The 14,978-nt window shown below is 31.8% G+C and overlaps 1 protein-coding gene across 1 annotated transcript; it reads right to left on the minus strand.

The window, feature by feature from the left end:
- Positions 1 to 345: 345 nt before the first annotated feature.
- LOC144997430 (endoplasmin homolog) lies at positions 346 to 2,396 on the minus strand. Its single transcript, XM_078957340.1, has 6 exons — positions 1,933 to 2,396; positions 1,737 to 1,848; positions 1,524 to 1,650; positions 1,254 to 1,440; positions 756 to 872; positions 346 to 564 (listed from the first exon to the last, which is right to left on the minus strand). Exons 2-4 carry the CDS (start codon positions 1,792 to 1,794, stop codon positions 1,263 to 1,265), a joined length of 363 nt encoding a protein of 120 aa, XP_078813466.1. The 5' UTR covers positions 1,795 to 1,848; positions 1,933 to 2,396; the 3' UTR covers positions 346 to 564; positions 756 to 872; positions 1,254 to 1,262.
- Between the last annotated feature and the right edge of the window lie 12,582 nt (positions 2,397 to 14,978).

The raw sequence follows: 14,978 nt of genomic DNA on the forward strand, positions 1-14,978 counted from the left end.
CGTCACTAAACTGATGTAGTGACCAAAGTATATAATGGTCACTAAATAGTGACTAAAATATAGTTGTCACTATATCTGTGACGACTCATTCCGTCACTAAAAGTAGTCACTGATCAAAGGAAATCGTCACTATTTTATCCATTAGAGACCGCAAAAAGTCGTCACCGTTTAATCCAACTAGTGACCATAAAAAGTCGTCACTCATCTAGTGACCAAAAAAGTCGTCACTGAGTTCAATTGTAATGCTAGAGTAAACAAATCAATAAATGTAAGTTCCTATTATTTGCATCCTAAAACCTAAAACTATCTACAATGGGTTCAATATACATTTTTGAGCTCTTAAAATTGCAAATAAATAAATAAATAACATATTTCGTAAGTTAAATGTTGAGTCCATCGATTTAAGTATTAATTAATTATACCAATCAAGAAAAAAATAGTAAAAGTAAAAACAATGAAAAGTAAGACAAAAATTCTACAAATGTTGTTCCTATTGTTGCTCCTCTGTATGGCTTGAGTTAGCTCCTTATTACCCATCTCAACATTCTTTGTTGTTTCAATCGCCTATAATAATAAATAAATAAAACCACTCAATCAAATGCTACTAAACATAACATTCTACTTTATTCACCACATATTTCTATTAATTATAGGTAAATAAATGTAAGTATGTTGCTACTATGGTAAATAAGTGAAAAAAACAGAGCATATTGCCTATATTGGTACAAAGAGTAAAGTACATTGCTATTTCTCACCTGACCATACAAACACTCAATTTGTTGACATTAGATGATTCAATGTTGAGTTGCTGACATCTCTACCATATTTGTTTCAGTGTAACGTGCAATATCAAGCAGTCTCGATAACTCCACCTATAAGGGTAGTACAGTCATTTTTCAGAGTTTAACAATAGGTACAAATATGGTGATAAAAAAGATTAAAAGTTCTCAAGTTAGGGACCAGATCCGTAATTTTGATAAGCAAGAGGACTAAATAAGTAGTATGCAAATACATGAAGAGCACAAGTTTCATCATTTAAAACTTGTTGAACTGTTGGCATAACTAAATATGTAATTTTGACCCTTAAGTTTCTCCTGAACAAAACAAAAAAAAAAACCATTTAACATGGGCAAAACGGTAAATTGTTACATCAAAAAGATCAAAGGTACGTTTGATATAAGAGTTGTTTCTTGTTATGTTTTAGTTTGTTAAAAGAAAAAAGAAGACAGTGAAATGTGTTATGAATCACAAACCAATTCAAGCTAAATTGATAAAGGAGGCTCCAAGTGTCGCAATAATGGCTCTTCAATATAATAAAGATTCTCTTCTCCAGCTTCTTCCCTTAAGTGCAATCTTATTTCAGTTCCACGACCAAGTGGCTCATTGTATGTATCTTCAAAAACTGCAAATGCCCCATCAACCTTTGACTCCCAAACATACCTATAAAGTTATAAGTTAGTAAAAAAAACTAAAATATAATCTAAATGAATCAATTATAATGGGATAAAACCAGTAAGACATACTGTTTGTCATCGTTGTGTTTGCTGATGACTTCAACATAATCAACAACAAGATATACAGAGTAAAACCCAACATCGAATTGACCAATGAGATTATGATCTCCACTTGTCTGCATTTTCTCCACAAAAACTAATACAAGAACAGAGTATAAGAAAAGTTTTAAACAATTTAAAAAACAAAACGTAAATGCTCTTATGTCTATTTAAACACAATACCCGCAGTTCCAGACTTGGCAATTGTTCCTAAGTTCTTGATTAGATCCTCCTTTTTCATATCCACACCTCTATCACTGATGGAAAGGATTTTCTTTTCTTTATCTAACTTAATCTGCAAGTTATGTTAGATTTCAGAATTGTAAGATAAAGGTTGAAATGAAGAAGAAATTAAGGATAAATATTAGCTCATACAAACCTGTATCTCAAGCTTGGTGTCATCACCTTCGCCTAATACCTCCTTATCAGTAAGAGAGAGGAATCTAATTTTGTCAAAATCAATCTACCATACAGATGAAGTCTAAGCTCAATCGTACAAACATGCTTCTGAAATTTGGAAATTGGTTGTGGTGAGTTGTTACGGTAGTTAACATTGTGTCAGTGGTGTTCGTCATGGTGGCGCGACCTAGCATTCATAAATCTTGGTTGACGCTGTGAGAAATCGATTTTTAGAAATCAATCATATACAACTTTACAGTCCAGATTAATTTTCAGAAATCGAATCACAAATCAAACAAGGTGTCTTCTAGGTTTCGAACGAAATAAGAGAGGAACAAGACGAGAGGAAACCGAAGAGTTTTTAGTAGACGTTTCCGGCTAGAGAAAGAGGGATGAGAAGCTAGGGTTCGAGTTCTTATGTGGTTTCCGGTGATCGATTGATAAAAAGGGGGTGGGTTTTTTTTTTCAGTTATTAGGGTAAATTATAAAAATGGTCCTTGTGGTTATATATCCTTTTTGAATCAGGTCCTTTGTTTTTAATTTGAACACTGATAGTCCTAAAACTTTATTTTTATAACGAAAATGGTCCCTAACTGATATAAAAATACAAAATTACCCTTATTAGAACTTTATTTATTATTTTTATTTTTCAAGTACGCCTACCTCATACTTGCTTTTAGTAGCGTACCCTCACTGTTTCTCTCTTTCTACCTCTCCGTCGGTGGACACCATTAGTACCAACCCCCATAAGAACCCATATTATTTGTAGACCAATTTTTTTTTTATTATATACCTTTTAAACGAAGTAATTTTGACATTTTAAAAAGTTGGAATGTATAGAATAAAAAGAATTTAATACATGACATGAATTATAAATTTCAAATTATTTGTATAACAAAAAAAACTTATTATATACCTTTTTTCTTATGTTTGTTTAGAAAAAATTTTGTTAAAAAATATAAACTCATGTTATCAAGTAAAGAAATTAAAAATCACTTATGTTCATTTTTTATATTAGTGACCACTATTTTCTGGTAACTAATTTTTTTCATGTTGTGGCCACTATTATGTCCTCACTATTTGTGTGTTTGAAAAACCAATGACAATTAATGACCATTATTTTTTGTCACTAAATCTCCAATGCATGACAACTTCTTTTGGTCATTAAACATCAAATCAGTGACCACTAATTCTAGTAACTAATATTTGTTATAAAATTAAATAACAATAATAAATGTTAGTGACCACTTAGTGACGACTATCTCCGATTTGGTCACTAAATATGTACAACTACCAAAATTCAGTGACCATTTAATACATGGTGACTAAAGAATACTGTTAGTGACCAGATTTTCGATCGTCACTATAACATTGGTCACTAAAAAGGAAATTTCTTGTAGTGGTTACAATTTTTAAAAAATTGAAGAATTTTTCGATTTCTTAATCAAACTAAAATAAACCGGATTTTTAATCCAAACTTAAGATTTAAGTTTGAAACTCATTTTATTAACTTCTTTTCGTTAACCCGAAAAATGGAATATCAGTAGTAGCATTTGCATGTGGAGGATATTCTTTTAATCTTTGGCCACTAAGTTAGATGGAAGAAAGAATTTTTTTAATTAAGTAATATGTTCTTTGTTTCTAGAATTTTCCTTGAACCAATTCAAAACTCCGTTTACAACAGACCTGCAACACAAACACTCGAGTGTTTGTACTTGTACTTGGTATGGTATGAATTTGCAGTATAACTAGAAAGCAATTAAAAAATAAAAAAAAATACCCGACAAAGTTTGTTATCTTCTTCAATGGGTCATCTTTATCGGGGGACCTCTTCTCAAAAAGAAACAAAACAAAATACAGGTAAATGAAAAAAATTGCAATCTGCTTTTACTTATTATTTATTTCCCTCAAAACATATCATATATACCCTTTTGAACCAACATCACCGTCTCGATAGATGTTTACCAAAATGCCGTTTTTTGGAAGACAAAAGAACTCGAAAAGACTTTTTCATCTCTTTTTTGGAAAGACAAAAAAATGCCGCTTCTAATTGCATAATACATTCATTGTCTCCATTCGCTCTTTCCCTTTCACGATTGCATCCTCCCACACCGACAATCTCTCCACACAGGCATACCTCCAGCAGATGTCAGTCCTTGATCCGCCTTCGACGCTTCTTGCTCTGCCTCCATCACTCCACGTCGCCGCTGACAACGACGACTCATCACAGTCTGTTCCGTCAGCTCTTCGTTCTCCTCTCTCATTTCTCTTTTCTTATCTTCCTCTCAACTTGTGTTACTCTTTCCGTCCACTATTAATAGTCCATGTTTTCTTTTTGGCTTGTCCCAAAATAATAGCTTACTTCTAAAAATAAATATCTCTTTTAGCAAAATACCCGTCATTATTAGTTAAACTATAATGGAGTTATATGCAACAAAGGGTACAACTGTCATTTCCTTTAATAAAGTTGGTGGTAATTAATGTTTGATTAATTTGTGTTTTTTGTTTGTGAAAAATAATTTTGGGACGAAGGGAGTATTAGTTTAAACTCCATTATTGATGAAATCCCATCTACCATTTTGTAAAATAAAAACTTCAATGTTGTTGAGTTCTCAAATAACTTCCTGTTTATCTGTTTGATTTTGTTTTGTTTTCTACAGGATCTAAGTGATTATGTTTTGTTTAAGATGTAATTTTCCGGTTGTTTACCACTCTTATACGAGAAAAGTATTAGTTGTTTCCTATTTGAACAAGTATTTTTCCTATTTCTTGTTTGAAATCCTTTTGGCACTAAATCTGGCCATCAGAGGTATTGTTGTCAAAAATTGTAGTGTCCTTTCTGTAATTCAGATGTGAATCTACTCCTTCTGTTGAATCATAACGAATAATTGCATTTAGTTTTGTTTGTTAATCCATCTGTAATTGATTTAAGATTTAGGAACATCTTATTATTGTATGTGGGGTTTTTTCTTTTCACCAGTTACATCTGTAATTCAATTTTTCAAGGCAAGTTAGGATATTGTAAAACAAACATCAATTACTATAGGTCTAGTAATTTTTCGATACCTTTTTCTCATCTTTAAGCTTAACCTTGTCTATTGTGCTTTCTCTTCAGAAGAACTTGCTTCTTTGATACCGACATCAGAATCATTGATTCCAAACTCACTTTGTTTCTTACTTTTTTTTTTGTTAAGTACTATTTTACTTTGTTGTTTATCTATCATGTTGATGGTTGCCATGAGATTAGAGTGGGTTGATCACATGTTATCTCAATTACATGCCTTTTCTTATTACTTTGCTGGTGTTTTCAAAGCCTCATGTCAAACATTGACCTTTTTGCCCTTGGTTCCATTTTGTGGTATAGGTGCCCCCTCCTACTTCTGGTGCCTTGGTTGTAGTATCATTTATGGTTTTTGGTTTCTCCCTAGTGTAGTTTTGGTGTTTTGATGGATATGCCCTTTGATAAAATGACAAAAAAGACAACCTCGGTGCAACTCCCATAATAGCAATTAATGGCTACAAAAATAAAAATAAAATTTGGGTGTCTTTTAAAAAAAAAAAAAAAAGACTTCATATATATTGGTAAATTTGGGTCATTAGAAAAAGACATTAAAAACAATCTTTTGTATAAACACTTCTTGTATGAAGGCATAGAAAAATACTTTTGGTCCACATCTTCTACCGCAGACACGGAAAAAGGCTAAAGATATTTTACCACTTCAAAAACAAATACCACCTAAGAATGTTGCCCTTGCCGACTCCAGGTGGAATCTTGATTTTAATATCTTTCTTCACAGGTATCCATCCTTCACCAGAGCATTTCCGGCAATACTCCGATATAATTTCATTGTTCCACTTACAATTTTCACATACAGAAACCTACAAAATGGAAAACAACAAAATTACAAACTATAAACATCAAACAAGCAATTAACAATAATAATTTCAAAATTTTCAAGTGTTATTTTACCTGTGAGAACATACCAAAAGGTGTTTGTTCAGTCCTCATGACTTTCCCTCTGCCATCACACGTGGAGCATTCTCATCATTGATCCAACTTTTGCTCCGATTCCAGTGCGCACATCACATGTTTCAAGATTATACAGATGAAATTCCTTTTCCATTCCAAAAAAGGCTGCTAAAATTCTAACATCATGTCGTATATGGAAACCAAAGAATAATATAGAAAAAAAAAATTGTTTTAAACTTACACAAGTCCAAGTGGAATTAGTATGAGTATGAAGTATAAATTGACTCACTCACCGTTTGTGCCAAAGCTTCGTCAGGTATTTTAGGTCACAAATTAAAAGGAGATAGACTATGCTAAATTCTAAAGATGTCAAAAACAATCGCATCCAATGTAAACCCACCTCTTTGATCTGTTAATGTTTTGACAAAGAATCTTAATGCAATAAAAACTATCAAGTATAAACTTACACACAAATAATAATCACGTGTCACTAAGTAGTGACTCTCTCAAATGAGAGGTGATGGGTTCAAGCGTGAGTAGAAGACATAGCTGATGTTTAGGAGTAGGTTAGTTTGCTGTTTCAAAAGAAAAATGTGTCAATAAGTAAAATCGTAATCAAGAATAACAAAAAACAACCTCCACAGTCATTATCAGGTGACACCACCATTTTCTCGATAACATTTTCAATTAAATAACACCAAAATAAATACAAAAACTACTTCATCCACAAACAAACAACAGGCCAATATGCTACACATAATGAATGATCAGATATCCATTATAAAGAAAAGAGCAATACATCACATAAAAGAGATATATAATTGATAGTTGTGTGACTTGAAGCAAAAGGGTGGGTGACAGCCAAACGATAAATTGCAAAATCCAAATACACTCGTGGTGGTTCCCAACATATGAAAGCATAAAAAACAAAAATAAGTGTGCTAACAAGTCATCACTCATGAAAGATATCAACATTCAAGCATTCATGAGGGAAGTACCACATGTTTGCCCTAAAGAACCTGCATTTTTCACTTTTATCAGTAACATCATATGACTGGGAGTCAACAAACGACATTTGTTTAACAGCAGCACCAGGCCCGAAGTCGCAATTAAAAAATGCATTTTCATCTCTGGTCTCTTCAAACGTAACCCATCTCATTTCGCCAAAATTCAGTTCATGAATCTTGTTTGAAGAATCTGTTGAAATGGTTTCCATCACATAAAGTTTTTCATCCGAACTTACAAACTTCGGGTAATAGAATTCTTGCTTTAGAAAATCCTTAGTTTTGAGTAACGTCAGTTTGGGCTCTGGATTGAGTCTCATTTCACATAAATGTCTTACGTCCCATGGATGACTACCATAGTGTAACGTATATATCTTCTCCTTGAAAGCATGTATATCAAGGATGTGGAAATTGGAGTACACATGATTCCAATCTCCTTTACCCGCAATTGAAAACCATATTTGACGGGAGAATCTCTTTGTGATAAGAAACACATATTTAGAGATTGAAGATGAAAAGACAAGGATAGCACTGAATCTTGATACACTACTATAGACATTCGAGGGGACAAAAGGGAAACGAAGTTCATGCCTGGTGATAGGATTCACAAGCCAAAAGTCGCTGTTTCCCCATTCATACAAGATCAAGTAACCACAAGTTAATCCAATATAGATCGTGCACCTAGAATGAGGAAGTGTTATTTTGAAGTTTCTTCCATCAAAGTCCTCTAGCCAGTACTCTTTCTTCTTATAATGAGTATGACGGATATACATCAACATGGGTGGTTTGGATGCCATAAACATGTTCTTGTTAGAGAGTGAGAGTGACCTCCATAACTTGCAAACTCGGCTGAATGCAAAAAAATCAATAACTCCCAATTTCATCATAACTAAGAAAAGCACATCATGGTTAGGGTTTGACCAAGGTGTCGAATTATCATGGTCGGAAGTGTTGATCCTCTTATTGCTAGATACACTATCTTGATTTTGGCTCCGAATCATTGTCTTAGCCTTCCTTAGCTACAATCGTAAAAGAAAAATAAACAAGAGTTGTATACAGGGAACCAGCGTACACATATATACAAATGCTGCCCTTTCCAAATAATTGAATTTTACGGAGAAAAAAATGCAAATAAATAGAAAACAATCTCAAGAATGAACATTATCAGAACATGATCTTAATGTGAAAACAAAACACAAAAGGTTAAATAGCAGTTTTAGAAGAGATGAGTGATCTTAAAAATATAGTACTTGGAAACTGTAGATCCAAATGGTATAAATATTCTTGATACACTAAAAGGTATTTCCTCGACAAGGCCCTAATGCTTTTTTGGCAATAACAATGCATGCTTCTTGAATCAAAACCTTACATGTAACTTAACTACCAAATTTAAACAATCTAACAAACTAATTAAAATCATTTTATCAGTATAATGATAATCAGTTTCATATCATCACATGAGTTAAGTGTTATGAGTCATGACCCAATTACCTAAATAAAAAACAAAACTGTTGTATTAAAAAGACGCCAGATCCTATTTCACGATTGTGTTGGTAATCACATATAGATTTGTACACAAGTACATGTCAAATTTTAATTATAAAACTCCAAAATAAAAGAAAATATCTAAAGAAAAACTATGCTGCTATAATGGAGACATAAAATCTAAAAATCAGCATCATATAAAACTGAAATGGACCACATAGTTTATAAGCGAGCAGGACATAACCAAATTCTTATTGATACTTAAAATTGAAGAACGTGAAAATCATTGAAATTAATAAATTTTCAAAGTTGGAGTGAATTGGATTATGCAATTATATGTATATGAACAATATGCATAATTTTTTTTTTAGGATTTGATATTGATGAAATTGAAAGTCACTGGTCACGAGTTAATACGAGAAAACCGATATGTGATCCCACATTAACATCCAAATTGTCTCAAATCACATGCGCCAAATCTAGATCTACTTGAGAAATAATTTACCTGAGCGACCCTAGTTCTCCATCATGCATCAATTGGGATAGTAATGGTTGCTTTGGTACATATCAAAGATTTCGTCTCCCAATTTGCGACCCTGCCAACTCCAGATACTCCCGGGCGAGAGACATCAATTGAAGAATTCTGGGTGAGGTAATTGCTCGTTTAGTGGCGTGTAAATTGGAAACATGTGGAAAATAAGCCGTGTAATGCCATGCGAGTTTAAAAGGATAGAAGGTACTTTCGGTAAATGACTTATATAAGGTAAGCAGAAAAATAAGCTTTGCAGGGGGCTGAGCTAATTATGACACATGCAGCGGATCTGGAATTTGTGTTTGTTGGGGGGCACAAGAAAAATATCACACATTTTTTTTTCAGGTTGGGTTGAAACAGTTTTAGATACCGGTAGTCTTAAGCATAAAAACAAAAACTGAAAGATGTATAATTCTCAAGAGAATATACTTAAGTAAAGATGTATAATCTCATGCAAATACTTTCATGAAGAAAGGAAAGTTTGAATGTTTTGATAGTAAGTGTATTTTTGTATTTACATTGTTGGACCGGTATTTGGTTCTTAATTGTTGGTGTATTTTTGTTACACGTTGTTGTTTCTAAAAACCAATGTATGTAATACAAAAAGCGAAGTTGTAATCAAAAGGGTAGAAAATTCATACATTTTTTTATTTATTTCTAACTAATAGATGTATTGCATATAATTTTGTTTTATATGATTATGTCTGTGTGTGCAATTAAATATGCATATAATTTTGTTGCTCGTTTTTTTTAATGTTTTTCAACCACATCAGGTTTACAATCCTTATGGTTCTACTGTAGTTGGAAGGTCATAAAAGTCAAATTTATTTTTTCTACTTGACTCAATATAAATAAATAGCATTAAACTTTTGATTCTTTTATTGTTTTTAGTTTTAAACCTCGATTTAATATGAATTTTATCATTGAAACACTATTTGACATCATGAACAATAAAAGTTAGTGTTATTTAACTTATTTTATAGTAGTAGCCTTATTGTCTGCTTGCAATGATGGTTAGTTTCTATTTGTGTATGCTAAACTCAATTTAACAATGTCAAAATAGAAAACAATTAGAATAACACCAACCGTAAGATCTTTAATTGTGGCATGAAAAAAACATAAAATTTCATATATTTTTGGACTATGGCAACCCTTAGAACACCAACCAATAGTTTTTTTTATTATTATTTAATAACTAAAAATATAAGAGTTTATGTTATTTCATATTAATCTCACATAACACTATATACATCCATTCAAATTTAAAAGATTTATCTTTTTAATTCAATATCACTAATCTATATTTTTATTATTTTTCATATTTATCAACATGTACCACCAACTGACCACCTGTAACCCATACACCTATTATATATCCATTTTTGTCCTGAACCCCTACCAACACACCAACATCATTCACAACTCACCCATGTAATTTTTAATAAAAAAAAATATTAATTAAAAATATGAATTTACATAGTTCTATTTAATTTGTATATTAATTTATATTTTGTATGGTAATAATAAAAACAAAGCAAGTATTGAATACTATACTTAAGTAATATTATATTAATATATAATACTAATATCATTAATCATTATAACCGACCATCGTTCAACTTGCACGTTCCCTGTAGCCAGTAGGTAGTCAAAACTATGTGAGTATGGCCTACGTCGATGTCTCTTCAGTTCCGATTCATCATCCATTTAAACCCTTCCCTAATCTGAAAATGGTCATTCTTACATTTTCATCACCAACCGACGATAATTTCCAATTTCTCCTCCTCTGTAAAAAAAAAATCCCTCGATCAATGGCAATTTTCGATCCTTAGGCCAAGCCAAGGTTACAACTATGGAGTATAAATGGTGAACAACTAAGAAACCCATTGATTGTAGAGTATGGGAAAGGCAATGATAAGAGATTCATGATTAAAGTTGTTCATGGAGGATATTTTACCGATTATCCAGGTAAATCTTATGAAAAAACAAAAGTTGACTATATTAATTTTGTCAACATCGATTTGCTTAACATGGAATTGCTTGGTCGAATGGTAGTGTAGGCAACTTTTATCTCTTCTTTTGATGAAGTAAGCTATTTCATGGTTAAGACATAGTATATATGTTGTGTATATTGGATGAAATAGAACATCCTATTTGTAAGCACTTTGAAACTCTTTTTTTTGTTTAATGTTATATATGCTTTATGTTAATGTTTGTGTTGATTCTAACTGTACAATGGGCAAAATGGGAATTAATGAAAAAATATGAATTTTCCATTGTAATTTTGAGTGCTTTTCATAATTATAAGAAAATTATTATCATACATGTCATTTTCAGTGTAGATACATTGAAACTCTTTGTTTAAAGTTATAAAAAAGCAATGTACTTTGAATATTATGTATAAATTGGGTTATAAGGCTAAGTTCCAGGTCAGATTTATGTTTGTGTTTGTGTTAGATCAGTAAGTTTGTTCCATGTATGTTTTATAGGAAAACTTTAAAAAAAAATGTAATTACACATAAGGAGATTATGATAAAGCAGGGGTATATCCATCAATTGTTCATTATTATCAGAAAACAAAGAAATTTTATAATTTTGCCATTTTAGGTTGTTTCTGAGTCTGCAAATAAAGAGCTCAATTCAACCTACCCAATTCGTCTGGGCAAGGCTCTCAATTTCTCAGTGTTCTCCTATAAAGTAAAACCATATATTTTCTTTTCTTTATTTAAAATTTTCATATGGTGTATGAAATTGAAGTGTTTTATATGATGAAATTACAGTGCATGCCATTTGGCTAAACATGCTTTCACTACTAGAAAATGGACTTTCAGCGACGGAAAATTATGTCGCTAATCCGTCGCTGATAACTATCAGCGACGGATTAGCGACGGAATTGCCCGTCGAAAAAACCCTTGTCGCTAACTACCAGCGGCGGACCCAACGACGGATCAACGAGGGATTTGCGATGGCACACATTGCTCAGTCAAACCCCATATTTTGTCGCTAATCCGTCGCTACTAACCGTCAGTATTGCATTGGAAATCCATCGCTAATCAATCACAAAGAACCTGACAAATCCATTGGCAATCCGTCGCTAATGCTTTTTTTAAGTTGTTTTTCTAAACAAATAAAATGCGATTTTTATATAAAAGAAATTAAAATTCAACTACTAATTTAAAGATTCATATTCAACTACCAAAATAAAGATTCATATTCGATTTCAAAGAATCGAAAAACATCGCAAAAATCAAGTGTCATTCTAAATCGATTTCAAAGTATCAAAACCAAGTCACAAAATGTAAGTTGATTTCAAAGTATCGAAACCAAATCACAAAAATCAAGTGTCAATGTCTAATTAGTTGGGTAGGTCGCTAATGTTTTTTTTAAGTTGTTTTTCTAAACAAATGAAATACGATTTTTATATAAAAGAAATTAAAATTCAACTACTAATATAAAGATTCAACTACCAAAATAAAGATTCATATTCGATTTCAAAGAATCGAAAAAGATCACAAAAAGCAAGTGTCATTCTAAATCGATTTCAAAGTATCAAAACCAAGTCACAAAATCTAAGCTGATTTCTAAGTATCGAAACCAAATCACAAAAATCAAGTGTCAATGTCTAATTAGTTGGGTAGGTTACTTCCTTGGGTGAGTTTTAGGATGTCATTATAAATCTTGGTAATTTCTTGTTTTTGGGCCTCAATTTCTTCACGTTCTGCCTGGAACTCATCCTTTATCTCCTCACGAATACGGTCAACAAAAACCTACAAAACAACAATAATTAAGTTTCCTCATAGTTAAACTTGAAACCATATATCCAACAAACATGAAACCATATATCCAATAAAACAACAATTATTAAGTTTACACATAATTAAACATGAAACCATATATCAAATAAAAGGCAACATACTTTCAACTTGAAAAAAAAAACAAAAATTATTAATAGTAGCAACATACTTTCAACTTGAAAAAAAAAATCAAACAATTAAAAGCAACAATAACTAAGTTTATACATATATAAACAACAATAATTAAGAAAAATACACAAGACAAAAAATCTTCACAAAAAATCATAAATTCATTTTTGGAATAATCATTTATTTTGTAACTAGGTTTATTAAAAATAATAATATCAAGTAAATAAGACTGTATAGAAATGATCGAAGTAGAATGAAAGTAAGATGCTATAACAGGAAGTACCATGCTATATTAGACCACTTAGAGAGAAAAAAAAGTATTTCTGACAAAATACAAAAGTAAATTACTATTTAATGCATATAGATAATTAATCAGGTTTGATATTGTTTTTATACATTTTTTAATAGATTGTAGGTTTGTATGGAGCAAGGGAAAGAATGGAATGGTTTATTCCATTGGCATGAAAAAATCTTACTTATTTAGCCAATGAATTGAATAAAACCAATACTTTCCCTGTAAAAGTAAATATACAAATATACATATACATTGGTATCAATTTGCATATAGATGAATCATGACCTTTTAATGAAATAAAAGCAATGTAAAAAATAGATTCACTAGGTCACAATCACACAAAATCAACTATATATGCAGTACAGCAAATCAGAAAATGATTACAGAAAATACTCGCTGAAACATAGCTTATTATCCTTTTGATGACCCTAAATTCCCATTATACTCTTCCCCTTATACCCTTACCCTTCTGTTTTTTTCCTCCTAAAAAATTATCAGTGAGTATTGCTAGATTTTCATCATCTTCCCCATTTGTTTTTAGAAATAGTAGGAGATTTTAGCAGCCTTTTTTGAATTACACACAATAATTTTTGAAGTTTCACATCTATGTTTGAAGTATTTAGAAATTACTTTCATGGCATGCAAAATATCCAAGAAATCAAAGAGAATATGTTACAGAATACAATGAGACATGTTACAAAAAACAACTAGGTCCAAGAAATCGGAAGAATATGGGGTTACCTGATGGAATCAACTGTGGAGTAGGGGAGATCGTCCCTGCCAGAGATGGTGAACCTGCCGGCGAAGGAAAGACTGTCGGCGACGGAGAGCGTAGCTTCTTTGTGGGTTTCGATTCGACTGTCTCTATTTGGGAGACAATCCCTTGGGAGGGAACTGAAAAATAATTGGGAGTAAGAAGCAGGGAAAAGGAAGCGGGAATAAACAATATGGAAAAAGAAAACAACGACCGATCGAGGGTTAACATTAGGGGCATATTAGCTAGGGATTATTTCCGTCGCTAATCCCTAGCTAATCCATCGGTGATCCGTCACTAATATCCGGAACCCTTTATTTATCACATAATTTGATTTTCCGTCGCTGAACCCTATGAAATCCGTCGCTGACTTAGCTAGGGATGTAATCCTTCGCTGATTCCGTCGGTGAAAGTCCAGTTTCTAGTAGTGTTTTGATGAGACGATTTCTGAGTTGGACACTTTGAGTGAGGAATCATACAAAGACAACACCTTGATCATGCAACTTTTGAGAGATAATCTTACTCTTTGGTCTTCTGATATGCCTGAGGATAGATGTATTCCATACCCTTCTGATATGTTTTATACCCAAAAAGTCAATAAAGTATCTATACTTAGCTTAATGGAAATGTTTGAATGTTAGAGAAATATCTAAATTACCCTTCTACAATGCTTATTATATTTAGAAAGATTTTGAACCAATCAAATGCGTATCATTTAATTAATCACAGTAACCAGCTATTAGGCTAAAAAAATGTTTTCGTAATCAAGTAAAAATACAAAAAGATAAATTAGCATGTATGTCGTAAACAATTAAAATCTAGAATAAATTTAAATTTTCAAGTAAGTTTTAGTTAATGGACTAAAAGCCAGGTTTGTGATTATATATGCATCTACATTCCATCGTCAATTTTGGTTTGAATTTGATGGAAATGAGCAAAAAAAAAACTCCACAATATTGATTTTTGTTTGAATTTGTTGGAAATGAATAAAACAAAAAAAAAACAACATAGAAATATGCTAAGTTGGATAATAAAATACTAATATGATAAAAAAATACAAAGT

Source organism: Lactuca saligna, chromosome 5, assembly GCF_052625555.1.
Source record: "Lactuca saligna cultivar CGN05327 chromosome 5, ASM5262555v1, whole genome shotgun sequence".
NCBI lineage: Eukaryota > Viridiplantae > Streptophyta > Magnoliopsida > Asterales > Asteraceae > Lactuca > Lactuca saligna.